General features: G+C 36.8%; 1 protein-coding gene across 2 annotated transcripts in view; it reads right to left on the bottom strand.

Moving 5' to 3' along the window:
- Positions 1-408: 408 nt before the first annotated feature.
- Positions 409-23,160, bottom strand: part of FYB1 (FYN binding protein 1) — a gene marked incomplete at both ends in the record, with an annotated part of 39,649 nt that continues 16,897 nt past the window's right edge. Inside the window, 17 exons of one of the 2 annotated variants that reach the window (XM_079548182.1) lie at positions 409-431; positions 540-571; positions 1,721-1,754; positions 5,007-5,169; positions 5,438-5,543; positions 6,895-6,964; positions 7,997-8,028; positions 8,707-8,847; positions 9,359-9,428; positions 10,601-10,629; positions 13,450-13,582; positions 14,621-14,777; positions 16,286-16,403; positions 17,759-17,805; positions 18,580-18,599; positions 19,765-19,823; positions 21,256-21,409. In XM_079548182.1, coding sequence (XP_079404308.1) covers positions 409-431; positions 540-571; positions 1,721-1,754; positions 5,007-5,169; positions 5,438-5,543; positions 6,895-6,964; positions 7,997-8,028; positions 8,707-8,847; positions 9,359-9,428; positions 10,601-10,629; positions 13,450-13,582; positions 14,621-14,777; positions 16,286-16,403; positions 17,759-17,805; positions 18,580-18,599; positions 19,765-19,823; positions 21,256-21,409 — 1,388 coding nt within the window. The remainder of the gene's footprint in view (positions 432-539; positions 572-1,720; positions 1,755-5,006; positions 5,170-5,437; positions 5,544-6,894; positions 6,965-7,996; positions 8,029-8,706; positions 8,848-9,358; positions 9,429-10,600; positions 10,630-13,449; positions 13,583-14,620; positions 14,778-16,285; positions 16,404-17,758; positions 17,806-18,579; positions 18,600-19,764; positions 19,824-21,255; positions 21,410-23,160) is intronic. The other variant, XM_079548181.1, reaches the window with a different exon arrangement.

Here is a 23,160-nt window from a genome sequence, read left to right as displayed (position 1 = left end):
AGTGGCAGTCGCTGGAGTTCATTAAAGTGGAGCTAGAGTAAAACTTGTTCACAGGGTTTGTTGTCCTTTGTATCCTTCGTAGACCTGAATTGGCCTCTTTGGGCACAGCTAATTGAAGAATTGTTTTTACATGGATTGTTAACACCACAGAATGGAAGTGGAAGATGTCAACTTTAGTTTCAGTTCATATGCCCCATATTTGAATTGCTCTCATAAATGGCAGTACAAATATCTCACAAAATAACTGAGAATAAAAGCCTGAAAAAAAATGCAAACCAAATATTGTACATTTAAAGAGCTTAAGCAATTAAGTTGTAATCATCTTTAATGACTTCTCTTGCTTGGCAAGTAGAAGTCCAGCATAGATTTTGGTCTTCAATGAAGCTCTTACTCTCACAGAATTCTGCGTTAGTCGTTATCATAGATGCAATCTGAAATGGAAATAGAATGCACGAAGATTGGCATTTAGCACTTTGACTGAAGGATAAAATTAATTGTAATTTAATATATTATTGTAATGATTGAAATGTTCAACATACCTTCGCCAATGTCATCATAAATTTCTCCATCACTGAAAGTTAGAAAAAGAGAAGAATAATGTATTTCAAATGGAAACATAGATATTACTCTCTGACTACAGGTATGAAATGCTGTAGCACTGTGGTTCAGATGCACTGTACATACGTACATACAGTTCATTTGCTGCTTAGGAAAGTGCTGCCTTTATTGTAAAAAAACATCACTGAGCAAGAAGGTAAAGACAGAAGAGCTTCAGCAGAGGGCAAAGCTGTATTTCTTTCTAAAGTAAAATGCATGCATCATTAAAAGATTTTTTAAACTAGGTTTTAAAATAGCTATTCCAACAAGTGCATACTAACATTTCCATTAAGAATGAAAGACTAAATGAGGTGCTTTTTTAAATCAAAATTGGGAAAGATAATTAAAAAAAAATCAGTATAGACCTGAAATGCTTATTTGTTTCTGTTCACATTTGGATATGTTGTAATGATCTTGGAAGACCAGATTTTTGGATAATGAATTTGCATAAGTTCTATATATGATAATTGTTCTCTGAGAAGGAATTTTCAAAATATGTCACTCAGACACTTGAACAGTTGCCTGGAAGCCAATAAGGCTATTTATATATGTAAGCTAAGCCCATGTATAAGTGTTTGCAGGCCTGACTTCTAAAATTGACATCTGATTTAATATTTAGAGATCTAACACAAAGCACATTGAAGGAAATGGAGAGGCTCTGTCTGACAAAGATTTTGGATTAGAACCACAAAATTATTCTCAGGAACACGGAGCCAAATCTGCTCAATCCCAATAAGACTGAAATAAAAATAAGCCTTATGAATAATTGGTCCTCTTTAGTTAAACATTTGTAATTGACATCAGCACATTTAATCACATAAATGTTGGTTTTAATAATAGATTATAGTCCTGATAATACTTTATTTATGCTGTTTTTCGTGGTTCAAGCCAGAATCTATGGTTAAGCAACGAAGAATGAGGTCTTGGATAATTTCCAGCTTAGATGTATGTGATTAGTTCTTAAGAAATCAAAACTCCATAGAAGTATCTCGATTTATAGCACTGGGATGACATATTGAAATAATCAGATTTATTATATAAATAATCACATTTATTTAACAAACAGTTCCGAACAAAGAACAGCATTAAAATAAATGTTTCAAAAAGATGATTCTGTACTTACTTCTCAACTAAATTGCTTCTCAGAACATAGCCATCTATAAAATTGAAATACACACGTATTTAAGTTAAATTTAGTCATGATATTTGATCTCTTTCTATCACTTGTGAAATGCCATTTTCTCCTAATTATTTCACACAGGAAGACTTACGGTGTATAACAGTGTACAGCACTCATCTTAGTTTTAATTGCTTAATTACTCTTATCTACTTGTTTTCTGTAGCATGGATCTCCTATAGGGACAAAAATGTCTTTTAAGATATATGCACCAGATAATAATTATTAACTGTGGCTGTTAAAAACGTTTTAACTGTATCAAATTGATAAAAAGTTTTTGTGTAAAAATCTGAAAATACCTTACAAAAGCTATTCAGTAGTGATATAATCTATTACTGTGTTACACTGAAATCTGATAAAACTGCACAAATTCTTCTTTCATGAATTTAACCTCTTGGAAAAATGTTATTCACCATCTTCGGTAAAAGACATCAACTGAGACACTTGTCAATTGCTATAACATGTAAAAGCAAAGAGAAAGCTGTAATTTTAATTATGTATTTATAGCTAAGTATTAGTATGTTTGTAAAAAATTAGAATAGTTTCAAAGGAAAAAAATGTTTTGTTTCATTTGAAATCATGGTAAAAGTTCGCCCATTTTATTCCTTAGGATGCTTAAGTAGTCACACTAAAATTGTGCTTTTTTAGTAATCCATACAGTACCATATTAACTGGTTTTAGAATAAATGTATTAGCTTTAGTTGTAAGTTCCTTTGCATTCTTGCTGCTGCATCATCGCATGGTACGAAAGTATCAGTTTTCTGCTGCTACATCTGGTAGTGATCCTGCAAGTCAGTCTATATGAATCTTCAGATCTTACTGTCTTACTTAAAGAGATGATTTCCTCCTTCACATGAAATTCTTTGATACATAAAAGTATCCTTCTTTTTTATTCCAAGAGCATACAGGAATGTCCAGATAAAGAATCATTACCTACTTTTTTTCTAAGCCAAATTTCCCTCTACAAAATCCCTATTACAAGATCTGCTACTTTTCTGGCAAGACTACTATCCCAAATAGAACTGCAAATAATAATTAATTCTTATACACAACTTTTCTCCATAGAGAAACACTTATGTAACTCAACTTTGTGTATTTCAACATGAAAATAGTTAGATATTGCTATAAATTTCAAATATGTAATGTTTTTTCCCCCAGAATATGCTATTTAATTGCCAATCTTATACAAAATAGTACAAGTAAGCAGTTTCTTCTGTGATAGCCTTAATACTGTACAAACACTGAATTGTTCAGAAAAAACTTCTGTCTTGTGCTAAAGCTGAAGTTTTCCTGAAAAGCATTATTTTCACATAGTAATATTTCATTTGACACTAATCTGCTTTAGCTTCCATTTACTACTTAGCAGTTGTGAGGATACATATAGAGTGAAAAATAACCTTAATAGACCTCTACATAAGCCTCTGTGTTAAATAAAGCCTCTATGAGTTCAAAAACACTTTAAAATTAATCACTGATCCACAGTGCATGCTCTCTACTATTAAGAAAGTTATGAGTTTCCTTATTTTGAATGGCTCTGAAACTTATAATCAGATACTGATCTGATTCAGATCAGATACTGATCTGAAACTTATATTTCAGATATCCTTTGAGCAAATGATACAAATTTTTCTTGCTAAGAACACCAAAAAACAGTTATATGAAATTAGACTACAACTGTGTAAGAAGAAATAGTTGCTTAACCTTCCTGTATTTATATCTTCATTGTAGTGAAGATGTGATATTTACATAAGTTCTGCTAAAACTTTTGCCTATTAAAAATGTTAAACTGCATGTAATCTGATGTATTTCAAAGAACCTAGTGCTGTGTAGCTTCAGTCCCCTGTGTATTTTTCAACTGTACAGGCACGGAGCTGTGGAGGGGCTCTGTATATTAAAGACCAAGCAGAAGAAGTAACAAAACCAAATGTTAATTTTCAGTCAGTGTGGGCTTCAAAAGGTAAAACTCTACTCTTAATATATGAGGATACTCCAACTAGAGCAAATAACCACAACTCCATAAAGTGGGACTCACATTTTACTAATTAATGTGAAAATTGACAGAAATCTTCACAGAAGCTTTCACAGAGGATATTTTTGTTTGTTTTGCTCCTTTATGCATAGCAAAGTGGTATCTACTGTCACTTTCTGAAAAGCTTTGAAGATTACACGAGGAAAACAGACAGCATGAACTAATTTCCACTTTGCTATTATCTTGCTTCAAAAAATGTGGCACTGACAGCCCCACTTTGGGAAGTAGCTGCACTAAAGCAATCCATATTTTGAAAAACATATGTGTTGTTATGCAAGAAATTCTTCCTATTGGCCTGCCAGGAAGAAGGCTATACTCCAGATTGTAACAGAGGAGTACTGAGGGGAAAGAAATAGAAAGTGACCGAATCTTCTTCAGAAACATAAGGCATTGGACTGTCATCTACATAGGTTAATGGTAAAAGGTAAAGGTAAGAGGAAGGATACTGCCACTTTGAACATAGTGTATTCTGTGAAATTATTATGAGGAGAATTGAAAAGCATTGTAACATAAGTGCATGAAGAAATTGAAACCAAGAGTAGATGGTCCAGATTTCTCCAAAAAAATGCAAAAGCTTCTGCCAATGCATACTCTCTCCAAGGGTTTCAGAGAAACACTGAAAGGCCTTGTGCAGTTCCCAAAACAGGCAGGGATGCCAACAAGGACATATGCCTTGGATCAGTTGGGGCCCGGCAGGGGAAGACTCCTCAGCAGTTTTTCCTCCCTGCCTGCTGAAGAGATTAAATTCCAGCTCCGAGATTCCAGAGCAAGAATACCATCATTAATCTTCCCTTGGCTGAAATCAATGGACAACAGTTCCAAGGATTTTACTATTTTACCTGGTTTAGGGGTATCAGTGCAGTAATCTTTTTAGAAAATGGAGAGAGATGGAAGTAGTAAAAACATCTGCTTGTCTTAGCTGATGCAAAGTGTTCTCTCTCGCAATTTTATCTCTTGACTATTGAAGTTCTGTTTTCTAGGGTCAGATACACTTAACACTCTCGAGGACCGACTGTAAGTAGTAAAAATAATGAGATAACCACAGTATACTTCTTGTCAACCACCAGACAAAAACAAACATGCTCTGCTCTAGTATGACAGGAAATATGTATTTTTTTCATGTCCTGTCTGAAGTTACATATTCTCAGACCGTTTAATTTATAGCACATGCATTCTATACTACAGCTGGTAATTAAAACTTACATTTTCCTTCTTCATTCCTGCACAGCACCTTGGTGTCATCTGTACTCTGTATAACTTCAAGAAGCTCTCCTGGTTTAATCTGCAAGTCTTTAGATCCCCACTTTTTCTGGGGCAAATCCTGGACAGTGGTCGTTGAGTAAAGAACTTTGATTTCACCTTCAAACTGTAAAAATGAAATAAAAAGATGCCAGATAAAGAGCATTAATGTAGAATTTATGATCATGCATTTTTATAGCAACAAATTCTCATTTATTACTAGATTTTTTGAAAGTCAGGCAAATAAATGTCTATGCACTTGAAAATGTTTAAATACTGTTTTTACAAATAGTAGTACTTTACTTGTTAAGAGCAAACTAACTGATTGTTTACAAAGTAGAGGATATACATTAGAGAATACTATATTAATTATATTTTAGGTGAAGGAAACGTACCTTGAACTTTTTTCTGAACTCTTTCTCTTCTCTTTCCATCATTTTAAGCTTTTGTGGATACTTTTCATCTGATTTGCCTTTTCCAAGACTCATAGATTTTGGTAAACTAAAACAAGAGGTTATAAATGAAATAAAATTAGTAACACTTCTGAGGTACTGACAACCTTTGTGGCAATTCCAATGAAAATGCACTTCCTTCTGCATGTCCTTAGTATGTTTCTCTTACTCTAGAAAAATAACATGGATAGTACAATGCAGATTTTATTACTGAAGAAATAAAGAGTTGAGATTATCTTGCCAGCTTTTTTTTTTTTTCATATGAGTTCTGATGTTAATATATCTATTACAGCAGTGAACATGGAGAATATTTCAAAGCTCCTAGCTACCGCATCTGTGAGAACTTTTCATTACCAAAACAGTTTACGTAAGCAATACTCATCACTCTAGAATGTTTAAGCAAGGGACAATTTTTGTGAAGTCTAGGTATATTAGGGCAGTAGAATAACTATCACATGGCCCATTGCGGAGGTCGCTAGGGCATCTTAGTCCTTCATAAATAAATTAATCCCTTGCATCCATCATGAGAATTTGCTGCTCAAGGGAATCTGCATTACATTTCAAGTTCTTTTTTTTTTTTTTCCCCCGCAGTCCTGATATGTTGATTTGCACCACTGATCACTGAAAAGTCTCGCTTCCTAATTACCTTTACTGGTGCTATACCTGGGAATTTAAAGTCAGAGCTCTGAATCGCTCTGAATCTGTTTCACTGATAGTGAATGTATATGTTTAAAGTAATTGAGATCGAAGGTGGACAATGTCCTGTTTTTATACTCCAGATTAGACTACCATAATGCAATCTGTGTGTAATTCCACCTTAGAGAAATCAGTGATAGCAGAATGTGACAAGTTGCAGTCAGCTCTACAAATGCTTATAACACATCTGTGCTCCAGAGTCTCCAGAGATGGCTGTGAATTCCCAGTATAGGGATAAAAGTTTTCCAAGTTGAACTTCACACTTCCAGATGTGTTTCATACTGATAACATTGAGCACTATCTCCTTTTCTCAAAAGATATTGTAGCAGCCGAGATCAAGTACGGTAGTTATCTTAAAAGTCTCCAGATTTTAATAGGAAGAGGTCTGCACGCAGATAATCTACAATTAAGGATCTTTAGGTCAGACATTCACTTCTACTTCTTGTTCGTCAGAGGCTGCATTTGTTGAAGTTCAAAGCATTACTATTTACAATAATAATATATATAATAAATTACTATTTATTCTGTACTCTAATGCAATTATTGTTTCAACATGTAATGTAGGTCGTTGCCAACAGCAGGGTTATAACAACCACTGGACCTGATACCATCACATACAGCATATAGTCCACCTATACTGAATACTTTGAAAATATATCAGAGCATCCTAAAGATTTTTAATCAGAATAATAATTTTCACTTGCTTGAATTCAGGCGGTGGAGGAGGGAAGTCTGAGGAATCTACATCATCATAAACATCACTGTCTCCACAATCTGAAACAGTAATAGACAGATTCAAAACTATTATGCGATCCGTGAGTAGTTGTGTTACAGTTCATAACAGTATAGGTAAGTTGACAAGAAGCTGCAGCAAGTCTTGTAGTTGCTCCTTGTCTGTGGGCCCTCTGTTTTGCACAATCTGCTGAGTAAAACATACGTAAGCAACCCTTTTCAGAATAAGACTCTTTATTAATAATAATAGGTATTCACTGATATTTTAATCTTCTTAAGCTGGAACAAGTTTTAGCACATGTTGGCTAATGCAATAGCCTTTAATCTTCCTTTTAATTAGTCTCTTTCCCACTGTGTTGCATCAAAGTCTATTTTTAGGATTTTATTTTAATATACACTCAAGTGCTTCTATTGTACTTTGGTCAGTGCAGCATTGCCTAAAAGTGGGCACGATTCACACATGCACTAATTTTTTGGTCACCTTGTAGTGTCAAATTAGTAGAAAAGATTTTTACCACAAAAATGTACTTTGAATCACATCCAGAGCATTTGTGGAAAGGAGGCAATTATTCAACTTATCAAACACATGGCTTAAAAAAGTCATTGTGGGAGATAAAAGGTTTAGAATTCAGTTCAGGCAGCAGCCTGCAAACTTGTGAGAGTTTGCTCTTTATTTCATGGCTGAGCTGGTATTTATGTTTTCTTACAACAGCACTGAAAGTGATAAAAATAACAGCAAGCATCTATGCTTTTGAACTCTCTCATTAAGTGTTACTTTTCAAGTGTATCTGTTCACACGTAATGTTAAATGAAAAGAATAATTGGAATTCTCCAAGAGAAGCATCCTTTAAAAATACATTAAATTGTTCTCTAGGAAGCTTGTACTGTACTGGTACTTCCCCATCAGTAGATCAGACACATTTGAAATTCGTTTGCTAGAACTGGGTAAGTAATGGGAAATCCTGTTTCCTTCCTTGGTTATGTTTTTGTGACTAGGACAATACAGGGTAATATATATGTATGAAAAAAAAATCAGTAATCAATATGGGGACAAAACAATACACTATTAATTACCTTTTCCAAACTGCTTTGTTGAAGGAGACCTTCTGGAAAAAAAAGAAAAAAAAAAAAGAAAAAATATGGCCATTATATATTTATATCACATTTCACATCATTTACAACACTTACAACAGAAGGGCTCCAAGTAATGTCCAGGCATTTTTAAGACCTGCTGACACTATCAATTGTCAAGGACCAAATGTTTTTTACTACTGAAAACTAGCTTAGAAGTGAACGAGAAAAGATTACAGTAAAAACATTTATTTTATCAATTGCTGACCTAACCACTAAGCAAGCTGGGAAGAAGATAATTTTTGCATTTTTCTCCATGATACATTATTCCTAAAATCTGGATTGGCAGAACTAGATTTACCTGTTCATGTCAGCTGTATTGCACTGGTGAGCAACATATATTTAAATAGAGAACAGAAGAATCTGGTATCAGAGTGGAAGAGATGATGCATTATTTGAGCATTTTTTTTAAAGTATATTTTTTGTTACATTTTAGTTATTAGGCTCATGCAGCAAATATCGCGTGTAAGCATACTAATGACATTGTGAAGACAAGAAGAAAAGAGATCAATGTTTTTTGCAGAAAAATATTGTTCTGATTTGCAATTTGGTGCATGATTCATTAGGCTGCAATGAGAACATGTTAGTAGCATGTGATCAATGCTTTATTAACATTAGTGAATATGCACTGTGATTTCCTAGCAGACTCTTACAACAAATCTCCATTATCTTCTGCCCCATTGACTTTGGCTGTTTTTTCTCGTACACTTTTCTTTTTGACATCTTTGACCTTTAGTTTCTTCAAGATTCCCCAGGACCAGATATCATTCTTATCTTCATCCTGTGATACAGACCTTTGGAGTATGCATGTGATTATCACAATGTAAAATGTAACATTCCTTTCAAAATCTTCAGTTTAAGTTTTTCACTGATGTACACAGTTCTCATTAATGTCAACACTGTATATACCAAAAAATGAGGATGCTTAACTATCTAAAATGCTGAAGTATGTATTTTAGGTCTTCCATAGAGACACATTTATAGTTGTAGATATTCATTGACCTGATTTTTGACTTGGTGCTATTATGCAGCAAGCTAAATCTTTTTTATGTTGTTTTCATTTCAGAGTTATTTGGTCTACCTGGTGATTTTCAAGATTGCAGCTTCTTTTGCTGATATACTAAAATTAGTTACAAAATGAAACTTCTCCTAAAGACCAAAGAACTTTTTATTTTTTAGATTCCTGTATCACCTGATGTATAGTCACTTACTGGAAAGCCCAACTGTTGCTAATTACTGTGTCAAATTTTAAGAAAATAAAAACCAAAATTTAAACACAACTATTTAAATGATATGAAAACATACCTAGAAACAGCATCTGTGTCATCAACGCCATCGTAAATTTCTTGATCGGAAGGAGGAGGTGGGAACATCTCTTTAAGAGATCAGAAAGTTAATGTAATTATATTTAAGGCTTGTGAGCATGGTACTAATTACTGGCCTCAGTGCATCAGATTTCTGTGCAAAGTGTGCAATATCCTTATAAACTGAGTTTTTCTGTAAACCTGCAGAGCCTAATTATTAAAACAGCAGTTGAGACGTATCCCAGTCAGGCACATCATCCACAGCACTTAAACATGATGATGTTGCCATTAACAAGAGCATGAATAGAGAAAACAAATGGATTTACACTGTATTTGATTAAATTCTCAGCAGTTGGTTTTGTCCCATTTGTGTGATGACTTTTTCATGTGTTTCTGTTTGTGATGATTGAGGATGTCAGACCAGCACTTCAAGCAGGTGACACCTTGTGTTCATCCACGGGACTTACAGGCAAGTGCAATGCAAGCTCCCCATTTTGGCCACAGCTCTGACCTCTCAGCCCCATCTTCCTCAGTGCAGGGCTAGCTCGGTTTCCATACCCATTTCCAGCTGCTGGTCAGACCTCTTAGTGAAATCTGTACTTATCTGGCAGCAGCTTCATTCAGGACTGCCAGGGGATGCTTCTCCCATGACTAGTATCTAAACTCTAAGCTGAGAAGATGAGCTGTGCTCTTGTGATCAACAGAGAATGCTACATAAATATATGTGTTACCAAAGAGGAAAATGATTTGAATGTGTGTTTTTGACAGTGTGGAACTACTGCAGATTTAAGAGTTAGGACTCAAGAGTATTGCCAGAACTGACATACTCCTTGAATTTGCCATCAAAATTCACTTTAATTGGTAATATCACTGGCTGTTTCAGAAATGGATTTATCTGGCACAAAATCTTAAGCTCACATTAATTTGTTCTATATAATAATGTTTTCTAGTTATATCTTTCCTGTTTTGCAAGGTCATTTACCTTTTCATAAAAATACCTTAATTGTTGGTAATCTAGCATGCTTCCAATTCAAGCATGTGAAGACAAATTCATTTTCATCCAAGTTAACACAGGTGTAAGAAAGTGAATTTGGCCACTACAGTTCCTTATTTGTTGTTTGTTAGCTAATGCATGGCATGATGGTGGGTAACTACTGCATTATTTGGAAGCTGCAGAGGCCTGGATCTGAAGGTAAGTAGTATACAGAAGCAACTTCCCCTAAAAGCACACAAAGAAACTTACTTCCAGCTCCATTTCGACCACCATTCTGACTGGAAAAACAAAAACAACAGATGTTTTAGAGAAAATACTAGTTATTTGAACAAACAAGCAAACGAACAAACAATATAACACATCATGATTACCTCCTGCTTCAATTGTTCTTAGTTCTAAACCTCTTGGCTTTGGTACTCGTTTGTACTACTGGCTGTGCGCTACAAATTCTGTGCTGAAAGCTCAGGCACAGGCTTGTATGTACTGTGGGGGCTGCAACTGAACGTGCCACTTCTGTTTTTCTGTCTGCAGAAAGTGCACTGACTTCTTACAGTCAAAAAGAAGGTGCACTCTCAGTAACGCTAAAGAAAGTATGTCATCTAATTAATAAGTGAATTAGCTCTTAGATGAGGGGAGATTAACTTTTTGCAGAGTTAGGTAAAAGAATTTAGGAAAATTTGCTCTGTTTTTGTCTTTGGAAATAGTTCATTACAAAATAGATGGAAAAGTGTTTTCAAATATCATTCACAATAATTCACAGTGGAATACGTCAGAGTTATCAACGGCCTCTTCAGTTAATATAAAAAGGAAAGGGACACAGCATTTGCAGAGATCAAAGCAAATTTAAAGTTACAGATAGGTGCACATTTTCATATCTGCAGCATACTTAAATCTAATTGTTATTAATTGATGCTATTGGAAATTTATGGCATTTTCATTTAATTTCAAGGAGATGCAAATCATTGTCTAGAGCTGTTAACTAATTATGTATTCAGAAAGGATTTTTTATTGCTGTTGATGTCATTAAACTGAAGAACAAAATATGGTTTATTATTACAGGATAATTCGAGTTGGAATAGATCTTAGGATGTCGTGTAGCTCAATTGGATGGAAATTATAACCTGACTGAACATATCAGAGTGCATCCACACCCTTTAGATTCACACCTCATGAGGCAATTTTCATGGGATTAAATAGTAAGCCAACAAACTTATTGCTCAACTTCTTTTAATAGGTGATGCTTTAAACCTCTGACTGCATGTTTCTAGAATTTCAAGGATTCTGTATTAGCGTGATGTTCTAACTGTAACTGAAAAGAACCTGATGGGCTCAAAGTTGCTCAGATTACTTCCAAGTCAAAGTCTTATTTAAACTTATACATCAAAGTGAGATTTTCTTAAACTCTTGTGCCAGGATCTACTGAGATACAGTAGTCCTAGTCATTTACTAATTTTGGAATATTAATAATGCTCCTGATAATGAGATAATTCTATTTGGTAAAGAGGCTTTTTTTAGTGTGGCATTCTTACAGTGGTTTAAAAACATGTTGATGCACTTGAGACATTCCAACAATTCATGCTCATGAACTGAACAGAATGCTATTAATCACTAGAGAAGATAAAAATGTCAAAATAAACTTAAAGGATTTAATGAAGATGAGCCATTCATTCAGCCATGCAGGTTCATTTATCTATTATTCCAGTATGCAACAATGTAAGTATTCTTGTTTGCTTTTGAAATTGAGAAATTTGAGGAATTTGAAGAAGGATTGAGGTAGCTGATTGTAAGACTTGACATAGTGGAATGGGTTGGCTGGAGAAACTTCTGTGATGGAAGTACCTAAAACTTTGAGTATCTAAGCCCCAGAATAACTCAAATAACTCTTCTGACTACCATTACTATGATATGAGACCAATGCACATTGAGGGAAATTGATACTGAGCAACCTGCAAAAATATCAGATGCAAAGCCATATTAGTTACCAAAAGAATGCCAACCCAAAGGCAGATCTTCAAAGTGCTGCTTTTGGAGCTCATGAGGCAGTTCTAGCAGCTGAGGATCATCTGTGACCCAGCCAGACAGCTGTGGTCATTTTAATCCAGCCAAGTCTCTAACCTAAGGTGCTGGAAGCACTAAAACCAGATTTAACAACTGAGTGTTACATGACAGTAGTCCTACATACTGAAATCCTCCATGCTTATACACAGACCTCTTATCTGGATTCCAGTGTATGTGATTCTGCACAGGATGGAGAATGAGCACTGGTTTGTTACTTCATGCGACAGACACAGACTCTCATATTAAAGCCAGGTAACAGAGTTACTACATTCATTCTGAGCTATGTGATAGCTCCAGCTCCTGTCACAAGATCGTAAATATACTACCTTGCCAGCAAATTTGGCATCATCTGGAGATGGCCATTTCCTAGATGCAGATATCTTTGACATTAAAAGCACGGCACACTGAAGCAGAGAGGCTGTGATGGAGCGCTGCATTTGCAAATGCATGGGGACTGTTTAACTGTAGAACTTGATCTAGGGGAAGATGACCTTGCTCATGACAGAGGAGTTGGAACTAGATTATCATTCAAGGTTCTGTTTTGCAATTCTATTTTTTTAACAAAAAGTTAAAAAAAATGTAGCTCATACCCATATCAGGGAAAAAAAAAAGGAAGAGAGGTAGTAAGGCTTATCATTTGAGAGCAATGAGAGTGATAAAAAGTTCTCCAACATAGAGACTGCTTCTGGAGTCTTTCATTCTTACATGTTAGAAAAGGTAGTATATGACTTCAGGAAACAGAGCAAGGAATGAGAAGGAGGGGAGAAAATAGCAAATCCTGCAGGTTTTAGGTTTTGTTTCTTTCGAGTTGTGATGGTACACTATGGACAGCAAGGATTACTCCTGAGGAGGAGTGCTTATAGATAGTGAACCACTGAGTCCATTCTTATTCTTTTGACTACTAAATGAATAGTTTGGTCACATGTTTTTGATATAAATAATTGTTTTTGTTTTATGAAAACAGTCTACTTGGTAGTAGTAAAACTTCTCCTATTTAGTCTGGCTGAGATGATTCCTTTTAATGTGTTTCTTATACATACCTGCTAATACTGTCCTGCTCTCCAACATCATCATATACTTCTTGGTCAATCTCTGGTTGTTTCACAACAGCTTGTTGCTTTGTTTTTAAAGAATCATAATCAATTTCCACTACAGTCGTTTTAATGTATCCATCTAAATAAATGAAACCACGTTAATTACAGAGTTTTAAAGCCTGCAGTAAAAAGAGCGTTTGAACAGAAGATACAGAATCACTGATTATGTTATATTGGATCATCTTTGAAAACATTCAGAGAAATGTGTCATTCTATCTGCCTACATATGTACAAATCTCGTCAGCTTGTGTCAAGTTAACTTCATCTTTGCTTCTTGGCTACAGCCTAAGAATTTCTTTAGCAGGCTCCAAAAAGAGTGCTGGTACATGCTCCCTATCAGTTGACCCTGGGTCCACTGCAATCTTTTAGCATGTTTAAGGACAGTCCATGACAAAGGTTCCAACATGATACAAGGAAGGAGAGACACTTTGTCCAGTTGTACATACTCAAACTCATAATGAAATTGTCATTTCAGTCTCCTCAAAATTTAAAGCAGTGCTTTTAATAACTTTCACTGATTTTAATGACTTCCACTTGTGGATCATCTTTTAATATCTTTGCTACACCTCAGGAGCCAGACAATCAGTCCTTCATCATAGTCATGGGTCCACTGAATTTATTAATACAAGCAGAAAAGTGTTTTATATTTCAGACAAAAAAAAAAAAAAAAAGAGAGAAATCAGTGGAAAAAAAACACTTAGAATAAGATCTTCTATTCTCTGCTTCTTATTTAGGTACATCCATTTTATTTCTCTTAGAACACTTTGAAAAAGCCAACATCATTACTTGCATGGAGCCAAATTCTGATGTTATTTTGAAGGATGATATTGAATTACCTCTCAACAGGTCCTTGAAGATCCAAGTGCATGCCTAGAATAGTTCCTAACTTCTTGTAGTGCCTGCTGATGCTACATTATGTTGTACAGTAACTTGCTGCTATGTACTGAGACCTGCATGCCAGGTAAGGACAGCAGGGCTCATGGTACTAATTACTGCTTTGATGATAAGTGGCTCAGCCTTGTTAAGGTGACTCTTTTGGTGAAATGCTGCATGCACACACATGTTCCCTGTCCTGTAGTGAAAACATTCAGGAGCACAGTGAAGAAGCAGAACTTACAACATCCTTTTATCCTGCCCAGCCACTTTCCTTCTGGGTTGTCTGTTAGACGAATGATTTCAATTTGATCCCCCTGCTTGACAGTCAGTTCATTCTTTCCTCCCTTGCTGTCAACACAAGCCCGTGCCTGATGAAGGACTTGGATGGGTCCTGTTAACTGCGGAGAAAAAAAGCAACAAAAGAAGTCACAGATGTAGAAAAATGCAGTTCTTTCCCGAACATTCACACAAAAGATAAAATAAATATCGTGGTGATTATTTGTTTCATTGGCATTTAAAATACTGTAGGCAAATACAAAGACATCACCCTACTTCCAACTTATGAACTACAGTTAAAACTGGGTGTTAAAAGAGAAGGCAACCAGATAGTAAAAAACAGCTGAGTGAGTGGCAGAAGCACAGTAACAGAGGACTAAAATCAACCTGTGGAACTGTTTCTCACAGAACAGATTTGTATTTGATTCTACTGGGCAGCTCCGTGTAGTTATAGCAGAATTACTGATATGAAGAAACCTCCAGTAAGATTAAGAAAGTCTTCCACATAAGTTATGTGCAGAAAATTATGCTTTATAAGTGATCCTACAAGCACCTTAAAGTGTTGATCACTCAGTTTGGTAGAATTCAGGAGTCTCTTTATGTACGCTGAGAGGAAACTTGTTTGGATTTTAATTTCTGTGGCTTTACCATGTCAGTAGTGTTGCAGTAGGGTTTGGCTGGTAACAACTATAGGCTATCTTAGGAAAATCTATTCCTATATGAAGTAGATATGTGGCTAACCCCCGACAAACATCAGCTAAACCACTATTAACTATTAATATTTTCCTTTAATATTTTCCTTTAATATTTGCTCTTTGACTCATATCAGTCTTTTGTCACCAGTGCAAGGCCATGATGTGGGAGAATCACTATGGCTTCACTGTGTACAGTACATAATAGAAAGGGAGAAAAATAAATCCACCTGCTATGTACAATGAAGCCAAAAGCAACAGAGTAGGAACATCACAAATAAGCATCAATTAAAAGAAAATGATTGGCAATTTTGTAAACTGTGGGAGCGTGCTGACCACCAGCTCCATAAAAATGACAGAAAGCAGAAAGAACTACCTCATAACTCAGATCCTAGGCTCTGACAGTAACCACAGCTCCCATACAAATGTACCATACTCCCTTCCTTAGGCTGGAAGTCCCTTTGAGATGGGGACCAAGACAAGGGCAATGTGATGCTATTTAGTGCTGAAATCTCTTAGAGGCTCAATATGGTTGTGTCTAGCTTGAGTTAAGCAAACAGTATGAAGTAGATAGTCCCCAGTTTCACTTTTATAAAGGACTTTTGGTGCTATTCAGTGAAGGAAAATTATTTTAAACTAAGAAGTAAAGAGAAATGCTTTTAAGGCTTTTTTTCTTTTCATAAGTAGAACATAAGGGAATTTAATTAAAACAGCATAAACACTGAAAAAACATCTTTGTCTTCAGTACAGAGTCTGAAACCAGGCGTATGCCAAACATGAAAGGGTAGATGAAAATTGTACTCAGGATTTATCCAGGTGCTTGACCTACCTAGCACAACAAATACACATCTCAGCTGTCTGCAAACTATTTTGAACTCAGCAATGCTAATTAATGAATCTTAGATGTCTTTGCCCAGTTTACAAAACAAAGTGCTTACTTTGAACTTCTTCCTTATTTCCTGCTCTTTCTTTTCTTTTTCCTTTTGTTCTTTCTTTTCTTGATCCAGTCTTTTCTTTTCTTCCTTTTCCGACTTCTTCTCTTTTTCCTTTGATGTTCTAGAATTAAGAGCAATGCCAATCTCAATAGAGGTTTCTTACCCAATGTCAAAAAACAGCTACATGTGACAGAAGACTACTTCTCCCAGTGAAACCAAAGATGCAAATTCTAAACCCAAATGCAGTTGCAAAAAATTGAAGAAGCAGCCCTCTCTCTTATACCACATACATAATTTAAAGTAGCTGTTTTTCAAGAGGACAATGTAGCAGAAAGGAAGGCCAGCTCTGCAGGTGCATGTCCAAACATCTCTGAACTAATTTTGGTAAGGAGGCTTGGAAACTGGCAGCAACATAAATGCCAAATACATATCCAGGCTATCAGTGGTTCACAAAACCCAAACTGAAGCCTGAACTAAAATGCAGTGCGCTGTAAGTGTGCCTAATACACCAGGGTTCATTGCCTGTGATGCCTTGCATGCTGGATGGTACTAAGAGGTGGGGATGTAAGCAGGACTATAGCTAAAGCTTTGCAGATTGCTGCCAGAAGATTGGCTGGAAGAGCTATGTTCTGCAGACCCTACGGAACCAATTGAGTGAGGCTCCCTCTTGCTTTATCAATACTTTTGCTGAATTGATGTGTTCTAATTAAAAAATAAAATAAAATAAAAAAGAAGATCTATAAATAAAAATACTAAGTGAATGAGGAGTACTTCTTTTGGTTATATTGCTTCAAAATTAACTACAAAGGGAACCCAACAAGAAATTACTGCTGAAAGTCATTATACTTCTGAAATGATATTTTGGTGTAGGAACTTTAGAATCTTGTGTATTCCAAAGGAATTAGAATGTTTCTTTACATTCTGGCATATAATGAATCCCATATATTTAGCCATTAGTGCAATGAGACACTCCTCAAAATGAAGGGCTAAAGGGTGAGCAGAGCTCTGATTTCAGCTCGACAGAAATGCCAGGAGTCTTGGGCCATGAGAGTTGTAAATCCAGCCAAATGAAAGAAATTCATTTATGTACATTTATATACAAAGCAAGAGCAGCTAAAACAAAAGGATCTCCCTGGTACAATAATATTGAGGGGCCTGACCTTACTTTTGCTCCTAAGCTGTAATTCGAAATAGTGATTCGTACACGTTCATTAGATCAGAAATCAGACTTTCCTGTTACCTAGCTCACAGTAATCACATTTTTTTATTACAGAATTTTTTTTCACCTCAGGGCATATAAGATATAAGTTGGAAAAAAACTGTGAACAATCTGACTTTTTCTAAGTGAAATGAATGAATCCAATAATGCTTGGCAGCTATTGCACTGGAATCACACTATTGTGCCAGATGAAGCACCCTTTGTAGGAAGCTTTTGCTAATAAAGATACAATAGGCTACAGGGTTTTAAATTAATACCTGATTTCATTTATGTCCTCGTACATCTCGCCATCACTTCCTTGGTCCTGTAAGACAAAAATCATTTTCAGTGGCTTAGATACATCTGGAAAGAAGAAAATGCACCTGTTATATGAACTTCATATGGACTATATAAAAACATTTACAGCAAGATGTAAATTCAGATGTTCTCAAGTCTAGTTACTACATTTTCAGACTCATTCTTTTTTCTTTTTTTTTTCTTCTGACTTTATATTTGTGATATCCCAGTTATAAAGCCCTGTATTGTTACTATTACAGTAACAGTAGCACAATGCTTCATCAAAAGTGGATGTTTTAATTGCAATGCTAGTCCTGGAAAGCCTTTATCTGCAGTGATTACTGCACTGCCATGATGAAAGTGCCACGGTTAATGGCAGCAACTAATATCCCAGTCTGGAATGCTTGGGATCAAAATGGAAGACAGATTAGGTACTTGAATACATCCAGACAAACCTGTGCTTAACTGATGCAAGTCATTCACTACCAAAATAGAACAGGGCCCTTGTTTCTGGGAAAGCTCAGTAAGATTAAATGTCAGAAGAAATAAAAGGTTTTTTTTACACTCTTTTTTTGTTAAACACTCTTTTGTTAAAAAATAAAAACCAAGTACTGGTGTCAAGCCAGCTTTGATAATTAGCTCCAGGTTGCTCTGCTTACACAGTTTTATTTATGCCCCTCATAATAAGTACTTCTACAATTTATTGTCAATATGGCTGGATTAGCTCCACAACTAATTTTCTAATTAATTGGAAGTAACTTGCAGTAAAATGAATAAATTTATCAGGGAGGATAATGCTTACCCCATCTTTATTTCCAGGACCTGTTTAACAACAACAACAACAAAAAAAAACAAAACCAACACAGGATATTATTTTTTTGTTGTTCGAAAGCAATCCACTCTAGAGTTAACTCTTTACAGACTGCTGAAACATAAGTGGCATTAACTGGAAATAAATGTAGACTCTTGCTTTCAATTAGGATCTGAGAGTGAAAAAAACAGAGGTTTTCAATTTATTTTTTCTTGTACTGTGTAAAGTAGACATACCTGCCATAAACATTTTATTTCACCTGCTGTTTTCTAAAAAATAGCATATTTCACCACATTTTTAGAGGTGAAAAATTTGTTTTCAAGATTCTTCAGTGACACTAATATACCTATGCAATTTTTATGCAAAAATGTCTACTTACACGAGAAAATCAACGTTAAAAAAAGACAAATCAGTGTGAGCAGACCACATAAAACTTTCTTGCACCAGCCCTGCAGCTGAATAGGGGGTGCAAAGGTTTTCCTGTTAAGCCGGTGTCTGCCCTGGGCTGCAGGAGAAGAAAATCTGAATCCACCGTTTCCTCCTCCCTGCACAGGTAAGCTAGGTAAGCAAAGAGCTTGGGCTCAGATGCTGCTCCAGCACTCACGCTTCTGTACAGCACGGATGGCCATCACGCTAAAGGACACATATTGTGCCTGGCACAGACTGATGCCTCCAGAGCAGAGATCAGAAGGCAGTCTGAAATTCTTTGTGTTGCAATCTGCTTGCTTCTCTGGCTGCTCCTGGTACAACACAGCCACTCACTGCCTCTTACAGAAGGCAGATCAGAAAAAAAACACTAAAAGCACAATGAATATATTATTATTTTCTTAATCAAGTATAAAACAATGCCTGTTTCACCAGGGCACACAGCATTCATTTGGGTTCCGATTTTCAAATCTGGTAATTTGCTGTCCCAGTACATTTAACAGAACAACAAAATAAAAACGGAGTAGGGGAAGAGAGTGGAATAGAGATATTTAAAGCAGTTCTTGAGAGTATGTCATATTAATTGTAAAACAGCTATATGAGAAAAACTTCTTCACTCACAAAACTGCAGTACCAGCATAATCACTTACACGGATCATTCACAAACACATTAAGATAAATATGCCTTTGCTTCTCTTATAAATGCTATTTACTTACAGCTTCACATAGCTGTTATTAATTAGAACTTACCCATCCTACCCTGTAAAAGAAATTCAACGTCATCATAATTTTCTTCAGTGTCTGGATTTCTGTAAATAAGAAAAAGGGAACATGTGAAAGCTATAAAGATGATTTTATGATTGTATTTTTATATAACTATTTTTTTTCTGGTGCTTTCTTCAATTATTTTACAGAATGGCAGGGCACTCTGTTAAGCCTTATACGTTCCTTAAGTACTCATGCAATTCCCTAAGCTGTTCTTCCTGCGATTCGGTTTCTCACACAAGGGACACCTTGATCCGGAGTATGAATGGAGGAAATGAGCTGAAGGCACTCAGATGCCATGGAGATGGGTGCGGTATGAGAAATACAGTAGGCAGATGGGCTGACCCAACCGAGTGTGTTGGTCATCTTAATCACGCTCACAGGTGAGGGCTTCTCACACAGCGTACAAGCAGAATGCCAGATGTTTTGCACAACGTTAAATATAGCTCCACAAATTGCTCTCTGACTTGTATGGCAAGCGCAAACAAAGGACGGGAGAAACCACATCGTAAGGGTGGGCCGGGTACAAGGGCTCTGGTGTTGGATCTAAAAGCGCTGTCAAACCGAGAGAAGTAAGAAACTGAAAATTTAGCCGGCAATTACATTGGAGATCTCTAACTTTTGAACACTTTATAATAGTCGAATGAGGACTATCGACCCGAGCATTTATTCATCAGAGAGGCGTCACGGGAGCGAGGAGGGGAGAACGAGAACCCCCTAACAAACACCGAGCGGGGCCGCCGCCGCCAGGGGGGGACGCAGTGCGGCTCCCGGGTGCAGCAGAGCCCAGGGCGCTGCCGGGCGCTCCCGGCTCCCCATCTATCTCCCCGTCTGCTCTTTGAAGCCAGCTGCTGGCAGGAGGAGAGCTCGGTATTATCCTCGGCTTGTTTCCGGTCACTTTGCACGCCGTAAAGAAGTGCTCTCTCCTCTTCGCTGCTGTAGGTTTCCCGATTAGCTGGCGGCTTTTCGAAGAAGGGCGAAGTAAGACCGAAGCGTAACAGAGGCTTCTAATATTATCGCGGGCGGCCAGGCTGCGCTCCGTCGTGCGGTTTCACACCCACCGCTGAGCTCTGTTCCTCGCGCTCGCACGGGGGGGTGTCAGCTAAGACAGACTGACCCTCCTGACTCTTTCCCTCCGGAAAGATGCGCTGGACGGCTTGCGTTATTGACTCGGCCGACTTTCTGCAAGCATACGAAATGTACCCCTCTTTGGAGTACAAAAGCCAGCACGGTGTCTGTCTGCTCCCTCCCCTACCGCCTTAGCAATGGGCAGAGAAAGCGTTCTTACAGATAACGCTATATGGGGAAACAACTGAAAAATGCACAGAGAATAGAAACTTTTCCGTACAGGGAGGGAAAGGGTAACATGAGCAAAATGCCCAGAAAACTGGAAAACCATCTTCAGCTGCTACTACATGAACAAATAGGCAGAAATAGGAGAGAAGACAAAGGACCTCGGATGTTAAGCTCACTTACATTGTTTCAGAGCTGGGCTTGACATTTCTGGGCGGCAGGCTGGGAGCTGCAGGGGTGTGCAGGGATGGGTGAGAGGCTGGTGGAGGAGGTGGTGCAGGTGGGGAGGCTGCTGCTGGGGAAGGGGCCATTTGTTTAAACCCTTCATTCTTAGGTCCTGAAAAGCAAACAAACAAAATAATAATAATAATAATAATAATAATACAACAGACCAGACTAAATTAACCAAGCAAACAGCTCAAGAAGCATAGAAAATGGAAACCTTCTGCGTAGAAGAATTTAATGCCTACAACAGTCCTTGAAAATGTTTTTGCAAACATATGAATAAGATACTAAAACATCAGTTTGTCCAATGTATAAGCTGTTGTGCTCTTGAATTATCATTTATTCTACAGTGCGCCTGCAATGATCAGTGCCACAGAAGCAGTGATGCAGTCTTGCTGGAGTTTTCCTTGCTCAGAAACAAAGTTTAAAGGGAAAGGATGAGAAATGAAAAGACTTTTTGGTATCAATTAAAAGCTGTACAGATCTCTGTACAGCTTGAAGTAGATTTGTAATGTCAGCTATAGATGATAGGATCTAGTTTTTTAACTGGCAAGCCTATACTAGAAAAGATGCAATGTGGGAAGTTACACCCTCAACAAACAGGTGTAGTCTTAAAAACAAGATGATGCAGTGCAGGAGAAACACAGAAGCCATAATTATGTGAGTAGACTGCACTGTGTACTGCACTGAACGTGTGCTCCACACAGAGGCTGCAACCAAAACTGTTCTAACTATTGCTTTGAGAGTTCACATTCAGAGAAGTTACTCACACATATTCAAATAAAATCACTGCCTGGATGTCATGATGTTAAGCACAGGATTATATTTTAACTAGCATTAGTGGATTAAAAGCTACCCAGAAGGAATTCTTCCCAGCTGTATGGAGCAAAGTCCAGCAAAATCTGAGAAAGAGAGGAGCAGGAGAAGAAAGGGTATTCACATGTCAGTTAAACCAACAACAATCAAAAAGAACCCTTTTGTCTTCTGGAGGTCCTCTTCAAGTTTACACCTGTGTAGTGAGATGAATATCTTGTCGTGAACAGAGTAATCTTCCAAATTGTTGGGAAAAAGAAGTGGCTTAAACACAAAGCAAGAAGTATTTAGTAGTGGTTAATATCCAGACTGAAACTGTGTAAGACTACTGAGAGCTTTCCTTAGCTGTTTGGGAATTTGGGAATTTGAAATTCAATGGAAAAAGCTCTCGTACAGATTCTCTTTTTGTAAATTTATAAAATAGAATGTTTAATTTATCCATAACGCATGCTCAAAAAAAAAATGTTAAGAATCCCATTACCTGTCTCTTTTGGGATGATGTCATTTTAACAATATCATGAGACAGAATGAGGAGCCTGAAGCCTATTGTATTACAGAATAAAATGGTGGGCAATATAAATGTTCTGTGCTTCATTTCTCCACTTCAGATCATTGTTGGCGGCAGAAAACAGGAGTTATTCTTATCTCCTTGCATTAGTAGACATGAATGTGACAGGGTAGTTGCTATACTATGTTTATTTTACCTATTTTTGGTAACAAATACCAGAACAAACTGAATTTGTCATGTACCCATCTACAGTGCTGGCCAGCCATTTGCTGCTCATGTGTGCATGAACAGTACTTCTTCCTGATAACCTCATAGGCTGTAACTGCTGTGAGTTTAGATAAGCTAAACGCGGCTTCTGCATGTTAACAGTTCTCAAAAAAATTATCTTCCATGGACTTGTGCAGTCTCGCCTTCTCCCCATGCAAGTGCACTGTAATGACAATATGCTGGCAAGAATCACAAAGTCTACATCAACCCATGTTGGGAAGGGGCTGTTAGGACCACCTGACCCAGGCTCCCCTCCAAGCAGTCAGTAAGTAGCT

This window comes from Tetrao urogallus (genome assembly GCF_951394365.1).
Source record: "Tetrao urogallus genome assembly, chromosome: Z".
Classification (NCBI taxonomy): domain Eukaryota; kingdom Metazoa; phylum Chordata; class Aves; order Galliformes; family Phasianidae; genus Tetrao; species Tetrao urogallus.
This window is presented reverse-complemented; position numbering and strand designations above follow the sequence as displayed.